The sequence below is a fragment of the Quercus suber genome, unplaced genomic scaffold (assembly GCF_002906115.3).
Source record: "Quercus suber isolate HL8 unplaced genomic scaffold, Cork oak 2.0 scaffold_1233, whole genome shotgun sequence".
In the NCBI taxonomy this organism is placed as follows: domain Eukaryota; kingdom Viridiplantae; phylum Streptophyta; class Magnoliopsida; order Fagales; family Fagaceae; genus Quercus; species Quercus suber.
The window spans coordinates 28,759-51,938 of record NW_027070628.1 but is presented as its reverse complement, the minus strand read 5'-3'; the positions used below and the strand labels follow the sequence as shown (position 1 = coordinate 51,938).

Genomic DNA, 23,180 nt, shown 5'->3' with positions numbered 1-23,180 from the left:
CCAACCTCTAGGGATATTGAGACATTGTTTCTAGTACTCTCGAGATGTGAGAGTTTGATTTCAAATTGTTGGCTTTCCAATTTGGAGAGCTAGGTTTAGTAAGTGTTGGGGAGTAAGGATCCTCAATGCATGTTTTGAGCCTTATTGTATATATCGTTTTTAGGAATATAACTTACTTACCCATAAAAAAAGATATGTAGAAAGCACACATGATTGGGAAGATTTCTTGAATTTCAGAATAACTTCCATTGCAATAACTATGCAAAAAACCTAGTAAAAGATATATCTTTGCTTTTTCTAATATTTCCCCTGTTCAAAGACATCATTCATATACTAAAAAATGAAAGGAAGAACTCCACAATGCAGTCCAAATCAGTTGGCCACAGCAAAGTGAAAGTTAACTATTAGTATCAAAAATGTATGGTTACTCAAAACATGGAGATCACTGAGGCCCAATAAATTTCTAGTTCAAGAAATCCATATAATTGGTATAAATAAAGAATGCTTGAGAAACTCACATCGCCTACACATTTTGATACATCTGATATTTCAGCTTTGCCGACAGGGAACTCCAAGGAACCCACAGATATAAGTAACTCCTGCAAATAGCCAAATATTGAAATATTACAATAACAAAAATAGAAAAGCAGGATAACGGGACCCACATTCATAAGGAGAACAATAAGCCTAGATACACAACAAATTTCACAACTTTTTTCACAATTGTTGAGTTGGCAGGTCTTGATTGGTGTACAAAAAACGTGATATAAGTGGTGGTCCCATGTGAAAGTATTGTCGCACTAATCACAATCTGCCACATCAAATGTGAACAAAAAATTGTGAAATTTGTTGTGTCTTTAGCATTGCTAGCAGACAACATCCAACAGATCTTAAAAAATCAAACACCTCACATGCTCACTCACACTCCGTCCCATTAGTACATTATTACAGATGGAGTAAGTGCAATTTGAGCTAGAAGAGTTAATTGAGCGAAATAAATCCTGTTACTTTCCACAAATCTAAACTCTAAAAAAAGATTAAAACTTTTGGTTGGCTAATCGTACAACACATTCCCACTTAATGAAATTTGAACGGCAAGAATATGCTAATTGCTAAACAAAGTGGGTTCTACTTAATTCAACTGGTAAAAACTCTTATCATCGAATAATGGACCCGAGTTTTATTCGAATCCCACTTACACCAAAAACCAATTATTTTCTGTCTATCATCATTGACCAGTCGCTGTAGGTTCAAATCCTATTGTATCTATCAAAAAATTGTGAAAATAAAAGAATATATTAACAGTAACAGAACAAACCTTGATTCTATCAGATGCCCACTTATTAAGATTCTTCTCCTCCCAAGTTCCAGCCTGTAGATTAAAAAAAAAAAAAAACATTAATTTGAATTGAATCAAGGATCCCATTTTTGACGTTTATAAAAGAAGAAGAAAAAATAGGTACCTTATTCCAGAGAGAGCCAAGGGCGGGAGGCTGAGAGTTGGAGTCATTGATAATGTCATCAGGAGTTAACTTTCGAGGTACAGGCAATGGAGCTGCATCTCCCTCCTTAACTTGCCTTACCCAATACGTGTATGATGCTCCTTGTTGCTCTTCTTGCTTCTTCTCAGCCTCCTTTGAAGCCATCTTCTTCTTTGTTGTTGAAAGATCTCAGGGACACAGGAAAAAAACGAAGGAACCAGAGTCTTCTTCTCTTCAAATTTAACAATACCCTTTTGTTTATTTTATTGTTTGGCAATGGTTGAACGAAGACTCTTCCTCAGGTTTCCCGAACCTTCCTGGTTCCCAATGTATAGGGCCCAAAGCCAAACCACAAACACACTGCTTTTCCTGTTTCTTTTTTATATTTATTTTTTTTTTCTTCTTTTCCTGTTCGGAGTCTGCTTTTAATGTATCACGTGGGTGTGGAACACACGACGCGGATCTCTTCACTCTCAACTAGGATTGTATTTGTGTTTAATTCAATAAAAGTGTTAGGTCCACTTGAATGGAAATTGTTATTTGTTCTAATTTTTTTTATTTAAGGATGGTATTAGTTTTAATTCAGTAATTTAGTGGGTTTTAGTTAACTCAATTGGTAAAATTTTTTATAGTTGAATAAGAGATCAAAGGTTCAATTCTCGCTTACATTAAAAACCGATTGGTATCTTAGTCTGATGATAAAGAATTATTATCAGAAGAAGACGCTATGTGTTGAAACACTCTAAAAAAAATTATTATTATTATTATAATTCATAATTTGAATCTACTACTGAAATTACTTTTTAATCTACTTATAACAATCTACTACTTAAAATTTGTGATAAAAATATTGTAAATATAACATTTTTTTTTAATTCAACGTTTTAAACGTGTGGCAGCCCAAACTCTAACATCTATAGAGATTGTTGGGTTGGAGGTAATTTAGTTATGTTGAGAAAGTCTGTAAAGTATAAACACACAAAATTTCATAATTGTTGATGTAGCAAGCTGTAATTGATAGGTAAAAAAATGTAACGTAAGTGATGAGTTCACATTAAAATCAGTAAAAGTTTGTAAACTCAAGTATTATAAAAAATATTGTAAATGCCATATTGAAAAAGTCTGTAAATACAAAAAAATAAATAAATAAATAAATAAATAAAAACTGTCGATGTGGTAGATTGTTAGTGATAGCATTGCTTAGTTATGTTAAAAAAAAAATTATTGTACATGAAAAAAGAAAAACTAAAAAAAACCTAAAACAAATGAATATTAGCAAACCATAAAAAAATTACCATGCCTTTTGCTTTATGGTATGTGAATAACAATTTTGATTATAATTTTTTTTTGAACTTTTAATCCAAGACTAATAATATGCCTAAATTATCCACGACAATTAGAGAAACTAGATAATGTCTCGCGCAATGCGCGGACACTTTGCAATTTCATTTGGAAATAGTTTTTTTGTTGTTGTATATAGTATTTATGTTTTCCCAAACTATTGTGGAATGCTTTAGCTCCCTTTTCTTAATTCATATTTATAATTTTTCTTATTCTAGAAGTAGTTCCAAACTACTGATTAGCTTTTGTTTACTAATATTGATATATGAGATTGAAATTGTATAGTTCTTAGGCATTCCTAGAAGACCATATCATATTATAAATTTAATATTAAAAATAATATGTAGAAAAACTGGTACTAGATTGCAGTTACAGTATGCAAAATAAGGTATAATGAAAATACTTAGTTTCCAAATTGATGGTATGCCATTTTCTTTAATTAGCTTTGTTAGAGTATCCGTGCAATTATCCTCAATGTTCATATTCAAAATATTTTTAGTATTTAATATATTTGTGAAGCAAGCTCCCAAGCATTCAAATATAGTATAAGGAAATTCAGGGAAAAAAAACATATAGTATAAAGAAAATTGCCAAAAAAAAAAAAAAAATCTAAAAGATTTCATACGATCTCTTAAATTCATATAAAATAGCTTCACGTTAACTATTAACAATTTTTCTCAAATCTATTAAATTATAAACCTCATTCATAATTTTAAATACAATTCTAATAGTTCACACTAATAAGGGAAAAAATTATTTCATTTATGCGTGTGCAATACAATACATTAGTATCAAAGTAGAAGTAAAAAAAAAAAAAAAAAATACAAAAAAACTAACGTAGAGAATAAGTAAAAAAAAAAAAAAAGTGAAATAAGGGCTGAAAGTTGACAGAATAGTATACAATGACATATATATCTATAAAATCAACTGTCTCAAATCCCATAAAAGGTTCTTCATGGCTTTAGCCTGTTGGTAAAAATTTAGTCACACATAGGGGTGGTAATTCGTGTTCGCTTGTCGGGTTCGTGTCGTGTCAAGTCATGAGTATTTGATTACATAGGTCAATACTAACCCGATATGTTTATTAAACGGGTCAAGATTCCTCAACCCTAACACGACCCATTTATTAAAACGGATCAATCGTGTCGATCCGTTTATCAGATTTTATCAAAATGAAAAGAAAAAAAAATTATGAAAAAACAAACAAATAAATATTTTTAATATAAAATTCAGAATTAACGAGTAGCTGCATCACAAATAATCATTCAAAACTAAAGCATATCTCAATATCACAAATAATCAATCACAATATATCAAAGAAAATAAATCATAACAACTAATAAGTTTATATACCTAGAGTTTGAAGAGTATATTAGTAAAATGTCATTTAATTAAACGGGTCAGACGGGTCAAACGGGTTCTATGTGTTCAACCCTAACCCAACCTATTTATTAAATGGGTCAACCCTGTCAACCTGAATATGACATGAACCCGTTAAGCCTCAACCCATAACCTGCTAATTTCGTGTCGTGTCGTGTCGAGTTCACAGGTCGTGTCAAATTTTGCCACCCCTAGTCACACATCATCATAAACCCGACACAAAAGCTCCAACTCCAAAAATCTCAAACAACCAAAAGCCCATATCCAATCACAACCCTCACAAAACCCATAATGACCTTTGGCCTCCGCATCAAAACCAGAAGTGGTTTACATCCTTTCTAGTTTAGAGAGTCTCATATGTGCATTTGAGTTAGGATGATGTAAAAGGTTATGGGCAGGGGTATATAAAGGGATAGAAGTGCAAGAGGTGAAAACTTAAAGAGAAAAAAATAGTCTTGAAACGATGTACCTAAGAAAATAAAGAGTCATTATCTTTTAATTGGTGTTTATTTAGTAAACAAAGAGTACTTATCTTTGTGAGAGATAGACGAATAGCCTTGAAATGATAAACCAAAGAAAACAAAAAGTCTATATCTTTTATTGCAAGAGAATCCTCAAGGAGAGTGCACTTGACAAAACCTCATACTCTCTCATTTGTTGGTAGCATATTATTGCTACTAGATAATGTATATTATAGGTTTTTTTATTGCTACTTTGTGCGGTATGAGCCATAGTGATAAAAATAAAAATTGATTATGATCTCAAAGTGTAAAAGCTCTTTTTTTTTCTTTTTTTCTTTTTTTTTTTAAGGATACGGAAGCCCAACTAAAGGCAATTAAATTTTGATAAATGGATGTGTTTTTAACCAATTTATCTTTGTTTAATCACGTTCTCTTTATGTTGATACTTACAAAATTTCATTGAGTTAATGAATCAGGTGTTTGAGATTGGGGTCTCTATATTTGGCTGTGAGAATAGAGTGGTTAAGGAAGTTTTTAGAAGGTTGCTTAAATTTATGTAATTTTAGGAGATAAAAGTATTTTATGCTTTAAATTCTTATTTATAGATTTCAAAATGGTTTAATCAATATAAAAAATAAAGTCTACTTTTAATAGTAAATATTATAATATGTTATAATCTTATGTGGCATTTGGTACGGGGTAATATTTTAGGATTTCTAGGAATGTTTAAAGATTCCTATGTTTGGTTGCGAATTACGCTAGGGAATCAGATGCAAGGAGAATCTGGATTCCCTCTTTAAGCCCCTCCTAGTAGGAATATGGATTCCCTTTAAACCAGGTGGGTATCCAAATTCCCAAGTTTAAAGGAAATTGTATTTTTTATAAATTGACAATTTTAACCCTCTTTCCTTATCATTTATGTAATTAAAATAAAATATAAAACAAATTATCAATATCTTTTCTCTTGTCTTTATCTTTTCCTGCCTAAACAACATAAATAGGATAGACAATTTTGTTGATATATTCTTTAACAAAGTTCTATTTAGGTTTCATGTGTGGGAAAAAAAATGTTTGAAATGGACCCTCCATTAATTATTGTCAAGTATGGATTAAGCTCTTTTAAAACTTATTATTAAAAATAAAGCATTTGAGAATTTAAATTGTTATTTTTGTATTGTACTTGTCATTTTGAAATGTTAGACTACAATTTTAATAAATTTGTCATAATTAATAGTTTATATTTTGTTTTCATTATTTATTTAGAGGAAGATTTTTTTTAAAGGACTTGGTAGTTCACATTCAAATTTAAGGATAGAATGGGAAAAATAAATAGTTCATTTAAGATTTTTAGGAATAAACCAAATATTATCATCTCACATTTCTAGGAATCTTAAGAGATTTCCAATGAAACCAAACAGAGGAATAGCTATATTCCTAATTAAGCATCCAGATTGCAAAGAATCACATTCCCAAGAATCTAGATGCCAGGAGTAATGTGGATTCTCTCATACCAAATGCCACAATATAGTGTTATGCAAATTTTTTTTAATAAATATGAATTAAGAAAATCAAGTTTCAAAGTATTTAACAATATTATAGGCAAAGATAAATATTATACAACAAAATAAATATTATATGTAGGTCTTAAAATACATAAAATGATGTCAAATGAAATTGTAAAGTATCTACGTATCGCATGAAACATCATCTAGTTACTTAGAATAGTGGTTTCCCATTGTCCCCCACCAGCAACCAGATAAAATTGTTATTGAAAAGTTGCATTATATGTAGGTTCATGCAAAGAAATTTCAATAGTGCTCACCAACCAGACAAGATTTTGTTCTCTTCGCTAAATCTTATTGTCATTTGCTGTCCATATTCTAACATATTGAATTTTGTTTCTAGACTGCTAGTGTTATTAATTAAATCTAAAGGAAATCAGAATGGTCAGAAGCATTACCAAACCTATAATATAACGGCTTTTACAAATATTAAATGAAGTATGAACTTTCTTGATTCCCACGGTGACTTCAAAATTTGCAGGAAGGTTCTTTCATCATCTAGATAGAGCAAAGCTTTGGTTTAGTACATTGGACTGGACACTATGTGGATATATTGACCAATTTTAAACAAGTGTCTGAATATGTTTGAGATTCAGCGCAGTACTGGACCTAAACCAATCTCATATAAAGTATACCATTGAGATACATGAAGTATTCTAAGTTTTTTTTTTTTTTTTTTGGTTGAGAAGAAGTATTCTAAGTTAAAACAACAATATTTAATAGAATAAGATATATAATATATCACTTTTAACTATAGGAATACAAACATGGCCCATGATTTTGTATAATACCATAGACTTAAATGTATATTCAATTATTTCTCAAAAAAAAAAAAAAAAAAAGCTTATTCAATTGATTACGTACAAATCCAAAATCACAGAGATATTTGCAAAAACAAACAGGTGAAAGTCTAAAATACTAGTGTGGTGTTTGGCCACCAACACTTCATACTTCATACTTCAACTCTCAAGTCAGATTCTCCTCTTTTTTTTCTTTTCTTTTTTCTTTTTTGCAGGATAAATAACGAAACTTCTATTGAAATCACAAAATTAACAAACCCATGTGCACTAGGAATGTACTATGGGATATACAATCAAGATCTCATATTACAATGGTCAAATCAAATCAGGAAGAGAAAGACATGAAAAAGTCTGTAAGGCAAAACTCCAATCTGGCCAAGTATGGAAAAAGAAAAAAAAAAAAAGAGTTAATCTAACTGTTCACGTCCCTCAAAAGTCAAAATATGACCAGTTCACGATTTCGGTTGTTTTTTGAGCTGTGTACAATTAAGTAAAACAGTTTGTATGTAAATTTTCTCTCTTTTCCTACAAGGCTACCATTAACTCAGATCTCTATCTTCTCCCACTTTCCCTCTTTTCATTTTTTCCCAAATTAAAGACCCCAATTTACACTCTATATATATATATATATGGAAAGGTTAAAGGACATTTTAAGAACATTGGTTTAAGAAATATTTTTAGAAAATTTTTATGGGAAAATAAAAAAAGTAATTGATTTTTTTATTTTTTTTATTTTTTTTTTACAGATTTTTATATTCTCCATAAAAGTTGTATAAAAAATTTTCTAAAATGATTTATTAACAAATGTCCTAAAAGCAAACAATATAAGTAATAAAATAAGAGAACAATATGGAAATACAGTGATAAACTAATGGATAACATTTTCAAATGGAAAAACCACTATGAGATAATGTAAATGGAGTCCATACTATGCCGAAAGCTATTTCGGTTTGATTAGTAAAAAAAAATATTTTGATACCGGTTGATACCGAGGTGTATTGTTTCATGTTTACCGCTAATTTTATATATATATATATATATATATATATATATAGATAGATAGATAAATAGATAGATAGATAAATTTATTTATTTGTATATTCATTAGTCAAAATTTATATCATTTATTAAAAACATTTAAAATTATAAATTTTTTTTGAGAAGAAGTTCAAATCTCATTTAATATGCTAATTTCTAATTACAATGTCAATTTATTGATAATAGTAGACGATTGATGTTCATGTACTTAAATGATATTCTAATAATAATAAATTAAAAAAAAAAAAAAAAAAAAAAAACAAAGCAAACCTGAGGCTTGTTCTGTGTATTTATAATGCCATAGTGGTATTCTGTATAATAATAACAATAAAGAAGAAGAAGAAGAAGAAGAATAGTTCTGTTGAGCGGTGCTTTTGTTTTCTCGTTTTTAGCCTCCATCTCTATTGCCACACTCGCCATCATCAATATGATGCTGCTGCCACAGTGGTATTTAATAACATGGTAGTGGCAATAGCTAGAAACTATAATTACTATTTGTACTTAAAGTGAAGAGAACAAAAATCAAAAAGTTGTATTCATAAATATCATTCGGACAACATTAACTTCGGCTTGAGAGATTAGTTGAGTACATAAATTATTTGTAGGTAAAATGAGAGCAGTTGTGTTACAGCCAATGAATTATAACAAAGAAGACTCTGCAAGTTGTGCAGACTGGAAAGAGGAGAGCTGAGATTGAAAAGAAAGTAATTCAGAATTCAAGATGCTTTGTAAAAACGTGAAAGGGATGAAGTAGATGCAGCAGGTTTCAATAGAATAATACCTAAAATATATAGACAATCTTTGTACAAAACGAAGCTACAACACTGACAATACTGTGACGAAGAAACCTCAATGAGTGGCAGATTTTGATTGTGAACGGCTTATTCGAAATTTTGTTGAAAGTAGATTAAAGTATATTTGTAATTTAAAAGAAGTTAAAAAAAGAGGAAGAAGTTGTCATACTAATAGTGTATAAAAATATTGGTAAATAAAAAGTAACGCAAGTTTAGTTAGGTTTAACACCATAAACCTGTGGAGGAAAATCTTCTATCCACACCATAAAATCATGAATATGTCTCGCATGTCTAGTTAGATTATAAGTTACAGAATTTTCCAATCGATGATATGTGAGAAAATAACATTGCTAAAGGTATCTGTAAAGGACTTTGCAAAAGTGAGCAAATGTTTAGAAGGCTAAAGATTCATCCTCACTTCTCAAGGCTTTGATGAATTCGATAGATTTGTCGAGGCAATTGGCATCAATGTTTAATCGAAAATGCTAGAGTTACAAACATTTTTTTTTTTTTTTTTTTACAAATAGTTGATATTGTAAGTGATTATTAATAAGTAAAAAAAAATGATATAAGTAATGAGCTCAAATGAGAATCAATAAAAATTTGTCACATCAACTCTGTGTAAAAATATTGTCAAAAATTTTGTATTTATAGCATTACTCATGCTTAATATATGTTAATCATTTAACTTATTTAAAAAAATGCTAGTGGTTGGCCATAAAACTGTGCGCACTCGAAACTGAAACCCACTGGGCTGGGCCTCATTTGGACTCACAACTTACTTGTATTGTGGGTTTGGATTTCCTACACTGGGTCGTTCTTAATGCTAAGACTTAATGTGATCACTTTTCTCTCCTCGGGGGTCCGGGCCACCTTCTTACTCTGCTTTCTCTCTGTTTACACTCTTCTTTCAGCCCATTTTTCCAACCCTTGTCTTCTCAAAACTTCTTGTATTTATAGTCCATAGTTTAGTGGAGAGGTCATAATTACTTGCCAATGAGTGCAACCGGCGGTCCAGTGTTATCGATCGTAAGTGGGTGGTCAGGTGGGAGTGGGAAGCGGTGAGGGTGGCGTTGGAACTTGGTTCCCACCTCTACGATAGTTCTCGCAGTGGTGCCTCTCCGAGGAACAGCCGGGTAGGTACAGGGCGGGGCGTCCCGAGAGTCGAATATTTATCACTGCTTGGGAAGGTGTTGCCGAGAAACGATGAAGAGGCAAGGCTTGGGCCTGCAGCACGCATGGCCCGGGGGTGGCCGCCAGGTAGAAGGAGATTGGCCTTATGGGCCATTTACCCAGGCCAGGGTCCAAGCCCAATATAGGACACGATGCGGGGGCCGTACAAAAACTAATAAAAAATTTGGTCAAAGCAATAACTTATAAAAAACATTTGTGAGGTTCAGCCAAAAATTTTCATTTATTTACTTGCTCTTTCTCTTCTATAAATAGATCACATTGTCACTTTAGAAATGCACCAGTACTCACCCTTCTTCCTCAACTTCCTCTTTTCTCTCTTTCATTATTTTTCTTCTCTCCTTTCTTGTTCCTTCCCCAACCCTCATGGCCAGGCCTATCCTTTGTGCTCAGCCAAAGCATTATTCTTTGTGCTCCATGGCCTATCCTTTATGGCCAGACCTCTCTCCCCAGTCCTTGCTCAGAACACTCAAGGAGGATATAGAAAACGATGTTCTTGCCTTTGCAGTATTGGTGTTGCTGCTTTCGTTAGACACCAAAGAGGTTTTTTTTCTTTTTTAACACCTGAATTTTTTTTTTCAATGCCAGTTTTTGTTATTTCTTACATTTTTTTTTTGCTATTTTTGAGATTGACCAAATTTTGGCTAATCACAATCACTTCGGTTTTAAATTCCCTCTCAACTTCCCACACCATTGTCTAGCTTCTTGACAACAACGTATTTGTTATGACTTGAATACCCCATTATTATGAAAAAAAATTTACCCAATACTTTTTTTGATAGGATTTACCCAGTCGATCCACACTCTAATAATAATTGTTATCTTAAAATTTATAATCCACTTAAATAAAATTTACAAAAAAAATAAGTGAAAAAAAAAAAAATTTAACTAGTACTTGATTTCTTGAAAGTAAAGTACCATACGAAAAGAAAAAAGAAAAAAGAAAAGTTAAAGATAAATCACTCCACAGTCCACACTCTAAATACTAATTACTATCTTAAATATTTATAATCCACTTAACAATGTACAACTATCTTAAATAAAAAAAAAAAAAAAAAACTTAGAATACTTCATGTATCTCAATGGTATACTTTATATGAGATTGGTTTAGGTCCAGTACTGCGCTGAATCTCAAACATATTCAGACACTTGTTTAAAATTGGTCAATATATCCACATAGTGTCCAGTCCAATGTACTAAACCAAAGCTTTGCTCTATCTAGATGATGAAAGAACCTTCCTGCAAATTTTGAAGTCACCGTGGGAATCAAGAAAGTTCATACTTCATTTAATATTTGTAAAAGCCGTTATATTATAGGTTTGGTAATGCTTCTGACCATTCTGATTTCCTTTAGATTTAATTAATAACACTAGCAGTCTAGAAACAAAATTCAATATGTTAGAATATGGACAGCAAATGACAATAAGATTTAGCGAAGAGAACAAAATCTTGTCTGGTTGGTGAGCACTATTGAAATTTCTTTGCATGAACCTACATATAATGCAACTTTTCAATAACAATTTTATCTGGTTGCTGGTGGGGGACAATGGGAAACCACTATTCTAAGTAACTAGATGATGTTTCATGCGATACGTAGATACTTTACAATTTCATTTGACATCATTTTATGTATTTTAAGACCTACATATAATATTTATTTTGTTGTATAATATTTATCTTTGCCTATAATATTGTTAAATACTTTGAAACTTGATTTTCTTAATTCATATTTATTAAAAAAAATTTGCATAACACTATATTGTGGCATTTGGTATGAGAGAATCCACATTACTCCTGGCATCTAGATTCTTGGGAATGTGATTCTTTGCAATCTGGATGCTTAATTAGGAATATAGCTATTCCTCTGTTTGGTTTCATTGGAAATCTCTTAAGATTCCTAGAAATGTGAAATGATAATATTTGGTTTATTCCTAAAAATCTTAAATGAACTATTTATTTTTCCCATTCTATCCTTAAATTTGAATGTGAACTACCAAGTCCTTTAAAAAAAATCTTCCTCTAAATAAATAATGAAAACAAAATATAAACTATTAATTATGACAAATTTATTAAAATTGTAGTCTAACATTTCAAAATGACAAGTACAATACAAAAATAACAATTTAAATTCTCAAATGCTTTATTTTTAATAATAATTTTTAAAAGAGCTTAATCCACACTTGACAATAATTAATGGAGGGTCCATTTCAAACATTTTTTTTCCCACACATGAAACCTAAATAGAACTTTGTTAAAGAATATATCAACAAAATTGTCTATCCTATTTATGTTGTTTAGGCAGGAAAAGATAAAGACAAGAGAAAAGATATTGATAATTTGTTTTATATTTTATTTTAATTACATAAATGATAAGGAAAGAGGGTTAAAATTATCAATTTATAAAAAATACAATTTCCTTTAAACTTGGGAATTTGGATACCCACCTGGTTTAAAGGGAATCCACATTCCTACTGGGAGGGGCTTAAAGAGGGAATCCAGATTCCCCTGGCATTTGATTCTCTAGCGTAATTTGCAACCAAACATAGGAATCTTTAAACATTCCTAGAAATCCTAAAATATTACCCCGTACCAAACGCCACATAAGATTATAACATATTATAATATTTACTACTAAAAGTAGACTTTATTTTTTATATTGATTAAACCATTTTGAAATCTATAAATAAGAATTTAAAGCATAAAATACTTTTATCTCCTAAAATTACATAAATGTAAGCAACCTTCTAAAAACTTCCTTAACCACTCTATTCTCACAGCCAAATATAGAGACCCCAATCTCAAACACCTGATTCATTAACTCAATGAAATTAAGGAAATAATTTGTAAGTATCAACATAAAGAGAACGTGATTAAACAAAGATAAATTGGTTAAAAACACATCCATTTATCAAAATTTAATTGCCTTTAGTTGGGCTTCCGTATCCTTAAAAAAAAAGAAAAAGATAAAAAAAGAGCTTTTACACTTTGAGATCATAATCAATTTTTATTTTTATCACTATGGCTCATACTGCACAAAGTAGCAATAAAAAAACCTATAATATACATTATTTAGTAGCAGTAATATGCTACCAACAAATGAGAGAGTATGAGGTTTTGTCAAGTGCACTCTCCTTGAGGATTCTCTTGCAATAAAAGATATAGACTTTTTGTTTTCTTTGGTTCATCATTTCAAGGCTATTCGTCTATCTCTCACAAAGATAAGTACTCTTTGTTTACTAAATAAACACCAATTAAAAGATAATGACTCTTTATTTTCTTAGGTACATCGTTTCAAGACTATTTTTTTCTCTTTAGGTTTTCACCTCTTGCACTTCTACCCCTTTATATACCCCTGCCCATAACCTTTTACATCATCCTAACTCAAATGCACATATGAGACTCTCTAAACTAGACAGGATGTAAACCACTTCTGGTTTTGATGCGGAGGCCAAAGGTCATTATGGGTTTTGTGAGGGTTGTGATTGGATATGGGCTTTTGGTTGTTTGAGATTTTTGGAGTTGGAGCTTTTGTGTTGGGTTTATGATGATGTGTGACTAGGGGTGGCAAAATGTGACACGACCCGTGAACCCGACACGACACGACACGACACGAAATTAGCAGGTTATGGGTTGAGGCTTAACGGGTTCGTGTCATATTCAGGTTGACACGGTTGACCCATTTAATAAATAGGTTGGGTTAGGGTTGAACACATAGAACCCGTTTGACCCGTCTGACTCGTTTAATTAAATGACATTTTACTAATATACTCTTCAAACTCTAGGTATATAAACTTATTAGTTGTTATGATTTATTTTGTTTGATATATTGTGATTGATTATTTGTGATATTGAGATATGCTTTAGTTTTGAATGATTATTTGTGATGCAGCTATTCGTTAATTCTGAATTTTATATTAAAAATATTTATTTGTTTGTTTTTTCATAATTTTTTTTTTTCATTTTGATAAAATCTGATAAACAGATTGACACGACTGACCCGTTTTAATAAATGGGTCGTGTTAAGGTTGAGGAATCTTGACCCGTTTAATAAACATGTCGGGTTAGTATTGACCTATGTAGTCAAATACTCATGACTTGACACTACATGAACCCGACACGCGAACACGAATTGCCACCCCTATGTGTGACTAAATTTTTACCAATAGGCTAAAGCCATGAAGAACCTTTTATGGGATTTGAGACAGTTGATTTTATAGATATATATGTCATTGTATACTATTCTGTCAACTTTCAGCCCTTATTTCACTTTTTTATTTTTTATTTTATTTTTTACTTATTCTCTACGTTAGTTTTTTTGTATTTTTTTTTTCTTTTTTTTTACTTCTACTTTGATACTAATGTATTGTATTGCACACGCATAAATGAAATAATTTTTTCCCTTATTAGTGTCAACTATTAGAATTGTATTTAAAATTATGAATGAGGTTTATAATTTAATAGATTTGAGAAAAATTGTTAATAGTTAACGTGAAGCTATTTTATATGAATTTAAGAGATCGTATGAAATCTTTTAGATTTTTTTTTTTTTTTTGGCAATTTTCTTTATACTATATGTTTTTTTTCCCCTGAATTTCCTTATACTATATTTGAATGCTTGGGAGCTTGCTTCACAAATATATTAAATACTAAAAATATTTTGAATATGAACATTGAGGATAATTGCACGGATACTCTAACAAAGCTAATTAAAGAAAATGGCATACCATCAATTTGGAAACTAAGTATTTTCATTATACCTTATTTTGCATACTATAACTGCAATCTAGTACCAGTTTTTCTACATATTATTTTTAATATTAAATTTATAATCTGATATGGTCTTCTAGGAATGCCTAAGAACTATACAATTTCAATCTCATATATCAATATTAGTAAACAAAAACTAATCAATAGTTTGGAACTACTTCTAGAATAAGAAAAATTATAAATATGAATTAAGAAAAGGGAGCTAAAGCATTCCACAATAGTTTGGGAAAACATAAATACTATATACAACAAAAAACAAAAAAACAAAAAAAACTATTTCCAAATGAAATTGCAAAGTGTCCGCGCATTGCGCGAGACATTATCTAGTTTCTCTAATTGTTGTAGATAATTTAGGCATATTATTAGTCTTGGATTAAAAGTTCAAAAAAAAAAATTATAATCAAAATTTTTATTCACATGCCATAAAGCAAAAGGCATGGTAATTTTTTTATGGTTTGCTAATATTCATTTGTTTTAGGTTTTTTTTAGTTTTTTTTTTTTTTTTCATGCACAATAATTTTTTTTTTAAACATAACTAAGCAATGCTATCACTAACAATCTACCACATCAACAGTTTTTATTTATTTATTTATTTTTTGTATTTACAGACTTTCTCAATATAGCATTTACAATATTTTTTATAATACTTGAGTTTACAAACTTTTACCGATTTTAATGTGAACTCATCACTTACGTTACATTTTTTTACCTATCAGTTACAACTTGCTACATCAACAATTATGAAATTTTGTGTGTTTATACTTTACAGACTTTCTCAACATAACTAAATTACCTCCAACCCAACAATCTCTATAGATGTTAGAGTTTGGGCTGCCACACGTTTAAATCGTTGAATTAAAAAAAAAAAGTTATATTTATAATATTTTTATCACAAATTTTAAGTAGTAGATTGTTATAAGTAGATTAAAAAGTAATTTCAGAAGTAGATTCAAATTATGAATTATAATAATAATAATAATTTTTTTTAGAGTGTTTCAACACATAGCATCTTCTTCTGATAATAATTCTTTATCATCAGACTAAGATACCAATCGGTTTTTAGTGTAAACGAGAATTGAACCTTTGATCTCTTATTCAACTATAAAAAATTTTACCAATTGAGTTAACTAAAACCCACTAAATTACTAAATTAAAACTAATACCATCCTTAAATAAATAAAAAAATTAGAACAAATAACAATTTCCATTCAAGTGGACCTAACACTTTTTTTGAATTAAACACAAATACAATCCTAGTTGAGAGTGAAGAGATCCGCGTCGTGTGTTCCACACCCACGTGATACATTAAAAGCAGACTCCGAACAGGAAAAGAAGGAAAAAAAAATAAATATAAAAAAGAAACAGGAAAAGCAGTGTGTTTTGTGGTTTGGCTTTGGGCCCTATACATTGGGAACCAGGAAGGTTCGGGAAACCTGAGGAAGAGTCTTCGTTCAACCATTGCCAAACAATAAAATAAACAAAAGGGTATTGTTAAATTTGAAGAGAAGAAGACTCTGGTTCCTTCGTTTTTTTCCTGTGTCCCTGAGATCTTTCAACAACAAAGAAGAAGATGGCTTCAAAGGAGGCTGAGAAGAAGCAAGAAGAGCAACAAGGAGCATCATACACGTATTGGGTAAGGCAAGTTAAGGAGGGAGATGCAGCTCCATTGCCTGTACTGAAGGTTCGGGAAACCTGAGGAAGAGTCTTCGTTCAACCATTGCCAAACAATAAAATAAACAAAAGGGTATTGTTAAATTTGAAGAGAAGAAGACTCTGGTTCCTTCGTTTTTTTCCTGTGTCCCTGAGATCTTTCAACAACAAAGAAGAAGATGGCTTCAAAGGAGGCTGAGAAGAAGCAAGAAGAGCAACAAGGAGCATCATACACGTATTGGGTAAGGCAAGTTAAGGAGGGAGATGCAGCTCCATTGCCTGTACCTCGAAAGTTAACTCCTGATGACATTATCAATGACTCCAACTCTCAGCCTCCCACCCTTGGCTCTCTCTGGAATAAGGTACCTATCTTTTCTTCTTCTTTTATAAACGTCAAAAATGGGATCTTTGATTCAATTCAAATTAATTTTTTTTTTTTTTTAAATCTACAGGCTGGAACTTGGGAGGAGAAGAATCTTAATAAGTGGGCATCTGATAGAATCAAGGTTTGTGCTGTTACTGTTAATATATTCTTTTATTTTCACAATTTTTTGATAGATACAATAGGATTTGAACCTACAGCGACTGGTCAATGATGATAGACATAAAATAATTGGTTTTTGGTGTACGTGGGATTCGAATAAAACTCGGGTCCATTATTCGATGATAAGAGTTTTTACCAGTTGAATTAAGTAGAACCCACTTTGTTCAGCAATTAGCATATTCTTGCCGTTCAAATTTCATTAAGTGGGAATGTACTGTTAATATATTCTTTTATTTTCACAATTTTTTGATAGATACAATAGGATTTGAACCTACAGCGACTGGTCAATGATGATAGACAGAAAATAATTGGTTTTTGGTGTACGTGGATTCAAATAAAACTCGGGTCCATTATTCGATGATAAGAGTTTTTACCAGTTGAATCAAGTAGAACCCACTTTGTTTAGCAATTAGCATATCCTTGCCGTTCAAATTTCATTAAGTGGGAATGTGTTGTACGATTAGCCAACCAAACGTTTTAATCTCTTTTTAGAGTTTAGATTTGTGGAAAGTAATAGGATTTATTTCGCTCAATTAACTCTTCTAGCTCAAATTGCACTTACTCCATCTGTAATAATGTACTAATGGGACGGAGTGTGAGTGAGCATGTGAGGTGTTTGATTTTTTAAGATCTGTTGGATGTTGTCTGCTATCAATGCTAAAGACACAACAAATTTCACAATTTTTTGTTCACATTTGATGTGGCAGATTGTGATTAGTGCAACAATACTTTCACATGGGACCACCACTTATATCACGTTTTTTGTACACCAATCAAGACCTGCCAACTCAACAATTGTGAAAAAAGTTGTGAAATTTGTTGTGTATCTAGGCTTATTGTTCTCCTTATGAATGTGGGTCCCGTTATCCTGCTTTTCTATTTTTGTTATTGTAATATTTCAACATTTGGCTATTTGCAGGAGTTACTTATATCTGTGGGTTCCTTGGAGTTTCCTGTCGGCAAAGCTGAAATATCAGATGTATCAAAATGTGTAGGCGATGTGAGTTTCTCAAGCATTCTTTATTTATACCAATTATATGGATTTCTTGAACTAGAAATTTATAGGGCCTCAGTGATCTCCATGTTTTGAGTAACCATACATTTTTGATACTGATAGTTAACTTTCACTTTGCTGTGGCCAACTGATTTGGACTGCATTGTGGAGTTCTTCCTTTCATTTGTTAGTATATGAATGATGTCTTTGAACAGGGGAAATATTAGAAAAAGCAAAGATATATCTTTTACTAGGTTTTTTGCATAGTTATTGCAATGGAAGTTATTCTGAAATTCAAGAAATCTTCCCAATCATGTGTGCTTTCTACATATCTTTTTTTATGGGTAAGTAAGTTATATTCCTAAAAACGATATATACAATAAGGCTCAAAACATGCATTGAGGATCCTTACTCCCCAACACTTACTAAACCTAGCTCTCCAAATTGGAAAGCCAACAATTTGAAATCAAACTCTCACGTCTCGAGAGTACTAGAAACAATGTCTCAATATCCCTAGAGGTTGGAACTGTAAGACAAATTTTACTAATTACCAATTACAACAATGCATTGGCAACAATAGAATTGATGACTATAAGGAGGCTAATATTTCTTATCTTGCACAGTCTCCTTGACAGTTTGAGAAGGTTGCTTCCTTTGCCTTCCCAAAGAACCAGGAACTCCTGGTTAGGTGAAGATCTTGAATTCTCTCATTTAGTCTCCTGACTCTTCTCTTTAGTGACTACCTTGATGATTAACCTTAATCAACATCTATATAATCTCTTGGATCCAAAGTCTCTTACCGTTGACATGAGGCAAGGATATTGAACTCATTTACGCTGCCACTACCTGGCTTAAATGTGGGAGCTTCCTCTTCTTGCTTTTAGTCTTCAATTTGACAGTTGTGCCCTTGGTTGCCTTCCCCTTGCTTGCTAGAACTTCATGTCATTGCTTTGTGCTGACCCTTTATTTTTCAGCTTCTTTTTATTATTATTACTATTATTTATTTCCCATTCTTGTTTTACTTTCACTTCTCTAGCTGGTGGAGGTGACTCCATCTATGCAGAGTATGCCCAGAAACTTTGGAGCTTGTAGATCTTGGGGGATTCCATGGAAGTTCAGTTTCAATTTCCACAATTTCACCATTTCCCACATCTAAATTTAGAAATTTAGGTGTTACCTTCTTCGCCTTTATTTCCACACAGAATGGGGACATTTATTTTACCAAATTGAAGAGAAACTCTTTTTCAAACTTATTCCTGGTTCCGATTTCTTGAGGACCATCCAGCAATATTATAAGAACCTTCACCTAGGATTCTATTTAAGGTCTTCTTCATCTTAAATATGTATTACCAATGTCTAGCTTTGGTCCAACTTAAGTTCAGCGCACAAGCTCTCAGATTAAATGAGATTAAGTTGGGTGCCAAACTGGACTCCACTAAGAGTGATGGCCTTCATTTGGGGATCCAAGTGTGGGAAGTCTGAAATCTCAAGTTGAAAATTTTGATTCAAACTCCTCATATCTCTTATAGACAACTTGGCTGAGCCCATTTGAGACACCTTTGCATCTTTTGCAAATGAATGGGCTGCATAATTTTTTGGGTGTGAATTTTGAAAATCTAACTGTTGAATTTCATGTTCCTTGTTCTTAACATGCATATCAAATTTCATTCAAATCAGATATTATTTATTATTTGATCAATTAACTTATTTTTTATATACAACTTTATATTACAAAAACTTGAAATTATAAGATTTATTTGATGACATAGCAATTGATCTTTGATTTTCTTGAAATTTTGTAAGCATTAAGGATTTAATAAGAACATGTAATTTTACGGTTAGATTTTCAAAATTCACACTCAATATAAATATATATAATTAGTTTGTAGGGTTTCTCTCCAAACTAGTTTGGAGAGAAACTTTGTTCGCAAAAGAATTAGAGGACATCATCTTTTCCATGAAATTAGGATCTTACCCATATATGGGATGGAGGGAGAGGTCATGGGTTTAAGACCCATTGGGGTATGTAAAAATGTATTTAAAAAAAAAAAAAAAAAGGATATTGGTTCCCTTTTGAAATTGGGGAACCAATTGAGGGAAATTTCCAACTCATTTGGGGCTTGATCCCATGCATCACAACTTTAGAACACTCATAGACTGCTTCTTGCCCAGAGGAGTTTTCAAGCTTAGAATGGATTGCCTCAATGTGAAGGACTGTCTCCTTCATGCTGCACATGCTTTCATAGTTAGTCTTACCTTTGACTTCTTCATCTTGCTCCTCTCCTTCGTCATCTTCATATTCATCATCTCTACCAATAGAGTAACCATCCTCACTTCCACAAGAACAGCGGTATTCACTGTTGCTATCAGCCACCCCCTTGATCTTCATCTTCACTGGCACTAACCTGGTCCTTGCGACTACCAGGCTCAACTTGAGACTCACCCAAGTTGTCCCCCACCTATTGGCTTCATTTATACAACAACTACTGCAGCAACATGGCTAGGACATTAACTAGCACCCACTCCAGTATAAACTGCACTTGGTAGGTTGTTTTGCAACTTGGTTGGAAGTAGATCCAGCACCATTTTCATTAGAACTTTCACAAGACTCATTTGTCTTGTTTTAATCTCTAGATCCTTGAGCCTAATTTGCTTATGGGGCCCTGGCTTCTGTCCAAGACTTGAGTTTTTCACACCCGAAAAATTCCTGGCCTTCCCTGGGAAAGAGAAACTCAAGTCCCTTTTTAATCTCAAGACACCAAAGTTTTCCCTCTTCTTGATCTGTCATACAAATCCGCCCAGCACATCGAGGACATTTTCAGCCTCTGGAGGGAATTGCTCATGGAACTCCCTTAATGAAAGTTTAGAACTATTTCTCAAACTAGGTCTCTTCTCCATGCTACTAGGAATCAGAAGGTTTGATAAAAAGTAACTGACTTGCTGAAAAAAAAAAAGACTCCCTTAATCACCATTGTAAAAAGAAAAGGCTTTGAAATCTAGAAAGGTAAAGAAATTCTAGAGAGAGAATCTCTCAGCTCTCATGTTAGTTCGTATCAAACCATCTTTTTCCTAAGACTCTTTGCAATGAGATTCAAGTGCTTTTTACATATCCTACTGTGAAAATGATCCTCTGTACTGCAACATATCATGTCACAGTTCCATTAGTTGTTTTAGACCACAAAACTTGATTCACAGAGAGAATTTGAATCGAAAGAGAGAGTGGCGGCTAGATATGAATAAAATCCTGATCACTGATATCATTCCAGTCTCCCTGAAAATTTTTGTTATATGATAATCATTTTGATTCATTATTGATGTTTATTGCCTAATTGAGCAGGCATTCTTGGTGACTGTGCGAAACAAGAAACGTGTTGGCTACACATATGAGTTAACATTGAAAGTGAAAGGTAAGTGGCCGCACGCTCAAATTGCTTCCTCTTTCTCTGTTTAATCTGTATGCACTGAACTGGAATGCAAATGGAATCAGGGGAGTGGACAATTAGAGAGGAGAAGAAGACAGTCAAGGGCCATATAGATATACCAGAGTTCTCGTTTGGTGAGCTGGATGACTTACAGGTACGTTTTTCTTATCCATTTGAATGCTAAAGAGAGCCATGTGTTGTAAGGACAATACTAATGGAAGTTGAACCTAAATTTAATTGGATGATGTTATATAATGCTGTCTCTTGCTGTTCAAGTATCAAATACTGGGCTGATTAGGCAGATTTAAAGTGAAGTGCCTGTGGATGCACAAAAGGGGAAATGAACGTAAGACCAGTGGATTGGATATTCAAGTCTACCACATCATGTGAGCATTTTTCCTGTGTTATAGGAAGGTTTTTAATAAATACATCATCTGAGGGAGAAACAAACCAAAAAAAAATTAACTTGGATTGGCCCTTCATAACTTTAGTTGCCCAACTGATAGCAATTTTAAGTTTATGATTCTTAAGTTAAACTATCAAAAAAGTTAAAGTTGAAGATAGAAACTTACTTTTCATGTATTGTATGCATCCTTCACCTTCTACTTAGAACCTGATAAGAGTTTGTCATTGGTTTCTTTTATACTTTGTTAGGATGCCGTTCTTTTACCATTCTTGGACAAGCCAAATATAGCTGAAATAAACTTTTGTGTATCTACAAACAACTCAACTTGTAGTGACATTCCTATCAAAAAAAAAAAAAAAAACTTGTAGTGTCATCTATCTTATTGCCTAATTTTTCTTGTAGTTGGGAATTATGACATAGCTGCCTTGATTTGTATTGGGAACTTTGCTGTAGTTGCCTTGATTTGTATTTTTCTAGCAATAAAATTCCCATTTACCACAATAGAAGCATAAGTTCACCTTTTTTTCCCCCTTTAGATGGAAGTGAGATTGAGTGAAGAGAAGGATCTTCTGCATCAAGACAAGTCACGGATTAGCCAGGATTTGAAACTATTTTTGCAGCCTGTTCGTGAAAAAATGCTTCAGTTCGAACAGGAACTCAAAGATAGATAGAAAGGGCAGCGTCGTTTTTATCTATGACGAAAGCCATGGTTTTTATTACAGTTATCAACTGTAACTGTATTTTTTAATCTCTGATGGAACAACTATTTTTTTAGTACGTGTAATGGAGCATAAGACTTCTAAGGACGTGAAACTTTCAAGCTTTTTTCAATAATGATTTTATTTTATGCTCAGGAACTAATGTTTTTAATAAAAAGTTTATATTAGTACTGCTAAGAGATCTCTGAGCAACGTGCAATTGGTAAGAGTATTGCAACTATTTTATGCATTGTGTTTTTATATGTGGAATTTAGGAGAGCCCATAATATGAAATGTCTTCCATGTATTATAGATAAAATGTATGGTTTGAATCACACAAGTGTTTCTTGTTGAACCGATTTTTTCCTCCTGTTTTACATGGCTTGTTTCTCTATACCTTTTTTTTTATTTCCGAGGAATGTGCGTTGTGGGGAAATCACTTTGTAAGGAATTTCTTTTAATTGCATTGAAATTATAGGGGTATGACAACCTTTGTTTATTAAACGTGGACATCAGGCTTGAAATTATGAATATTTGAAGAAGTGCAAATTAATTAGTGTGTGAATGTTTTACTAAGATCTATCCATTAAAGTCAACATTTTGACAAACTGAAAAGGATCGGAAAAAAGAAGAGAGGAAAAGATAATCCTT

The 23,180-nt window shown here is 32.0% G+C and overlaps 2 protein-coding genes across 5 annotated transcripts; one reads left to right on the top strand and one right to left on the bottom strand.

Annotated features, from left to right (window-relative positions):
• Positions 1 to 413: 413 nt before the first annotated feature.
• Positions 414 to 1,842, bottom strand: LOC136065859 (uncharacterized). Its single transcript, XM_065769631.1, has 3 exons — positions 1,464 to 1,842; positions 1,319 to 1,372; positions 414 to 599 (listed from the first exon to the last, which is right to left on the bottom strand). The coding sequence occupies exons 1-3, from the start codon at positions 1,644 to 1,646 to the stop codon at positions 429 to 431; spliced, it is 408 nt and encodes a 135-aa protein (XP_065625703.1). The 5' UTR covers positions 1,647 to 1,842; the 3' UTR covers positions 414 to 428.
• Positions 1,843 to 16,498: 14,656 nt separating this feature from the next.
• On the top strand, positions 16,499 to 22,729 carry LOC111996981 (uncharacterized). Of its 4 annotated transcripts, none has more exons than XR_010627474.1 (7): positions 16,499 to 16,827; positions 16,918 to 16,971; positions 17,929 to 18,009; positions 21,341 to 21,410; positions 21,491 to 21,579; positions 21,724 to 21,811; positions 22,368 to 22,455. XR_010627474.1 is itself a non-coding variant. In XM_065769628.1 (7 exons), the coding sequence occupies exons 1-7, from the start codon at positions 16,645 to 16,647 to the stop codon at positions 22,375 to 22,377; spliced, it is 558 nt and encodes a 185-aa protein (XP_065625700.1). In that variant the 5' UTR covers positions 16,499 to 16,644; the 3' UTR covers positions 22,378 to 22,541. The 4 variants fall into 4 exon arrangements, 3 of the variants coding, with proteins under 3 accessions (XP_065625700.1, XP_065625699.1, XP_065625701.1); XM_065769628.1 differs by having other exon boundaries at positions 21,741 to 21,811; positions 22,368 to 22,541; XM_065769627.1 differs by lacking the exon at positions 21,724 to 21,811 and having other exon boundaries at positions 22,368 to 22,729.
• Positions 22,730 to 23,180: the final 451 nt, after the last annotated feature.

Bases quoted from the DNA above. Each gene is read 5' to 3' on its own strand.
- LOC111996981 (XM_065769627.1), top strand. From the start codon at position 16,645: ATGGCTTCAAAGGAGGCTGAGAAGAAGCAAGAAGAGCAACAAGGAGCA. The intron at 18,010-21,340 runs GTGAGTTTCTCA...CTAATTGAGCAG, and splicing joins TATCAAAATGTGTAGGCGAT to GCATTCTTGGTGACTGTGCG. The intron at 21,580-22,367 runs GTACGTTTTTCT...TTCCCCCTTTAG, and splicing joins GTGAGCTGGATGACTTACAG to ATGGAAGTGAGATTGAGTGA.
- LOC136065859 (XM_065769631.1), bottom strand. From the start codon at position 1,646: ATGGCTTCAAAGGAGGCTGAGAAGAAGCAAGAAGAGCAACAAGGAGCA. The intron at 1,373-1,463 runs GTACCTATTTTT...TTTAATCTACAG, and splicing joins TTGGCTCTCTCTGGAATAAG to GCTGGAACTTGGGAGGAGAA. The intron at 600-1,318 runs GTTTGTTCTGTT...GGCTATTTGCAG, and splicing joins GGGCATCTGATAGAATCAAG to GAGTTACTTATATCTGTGGG.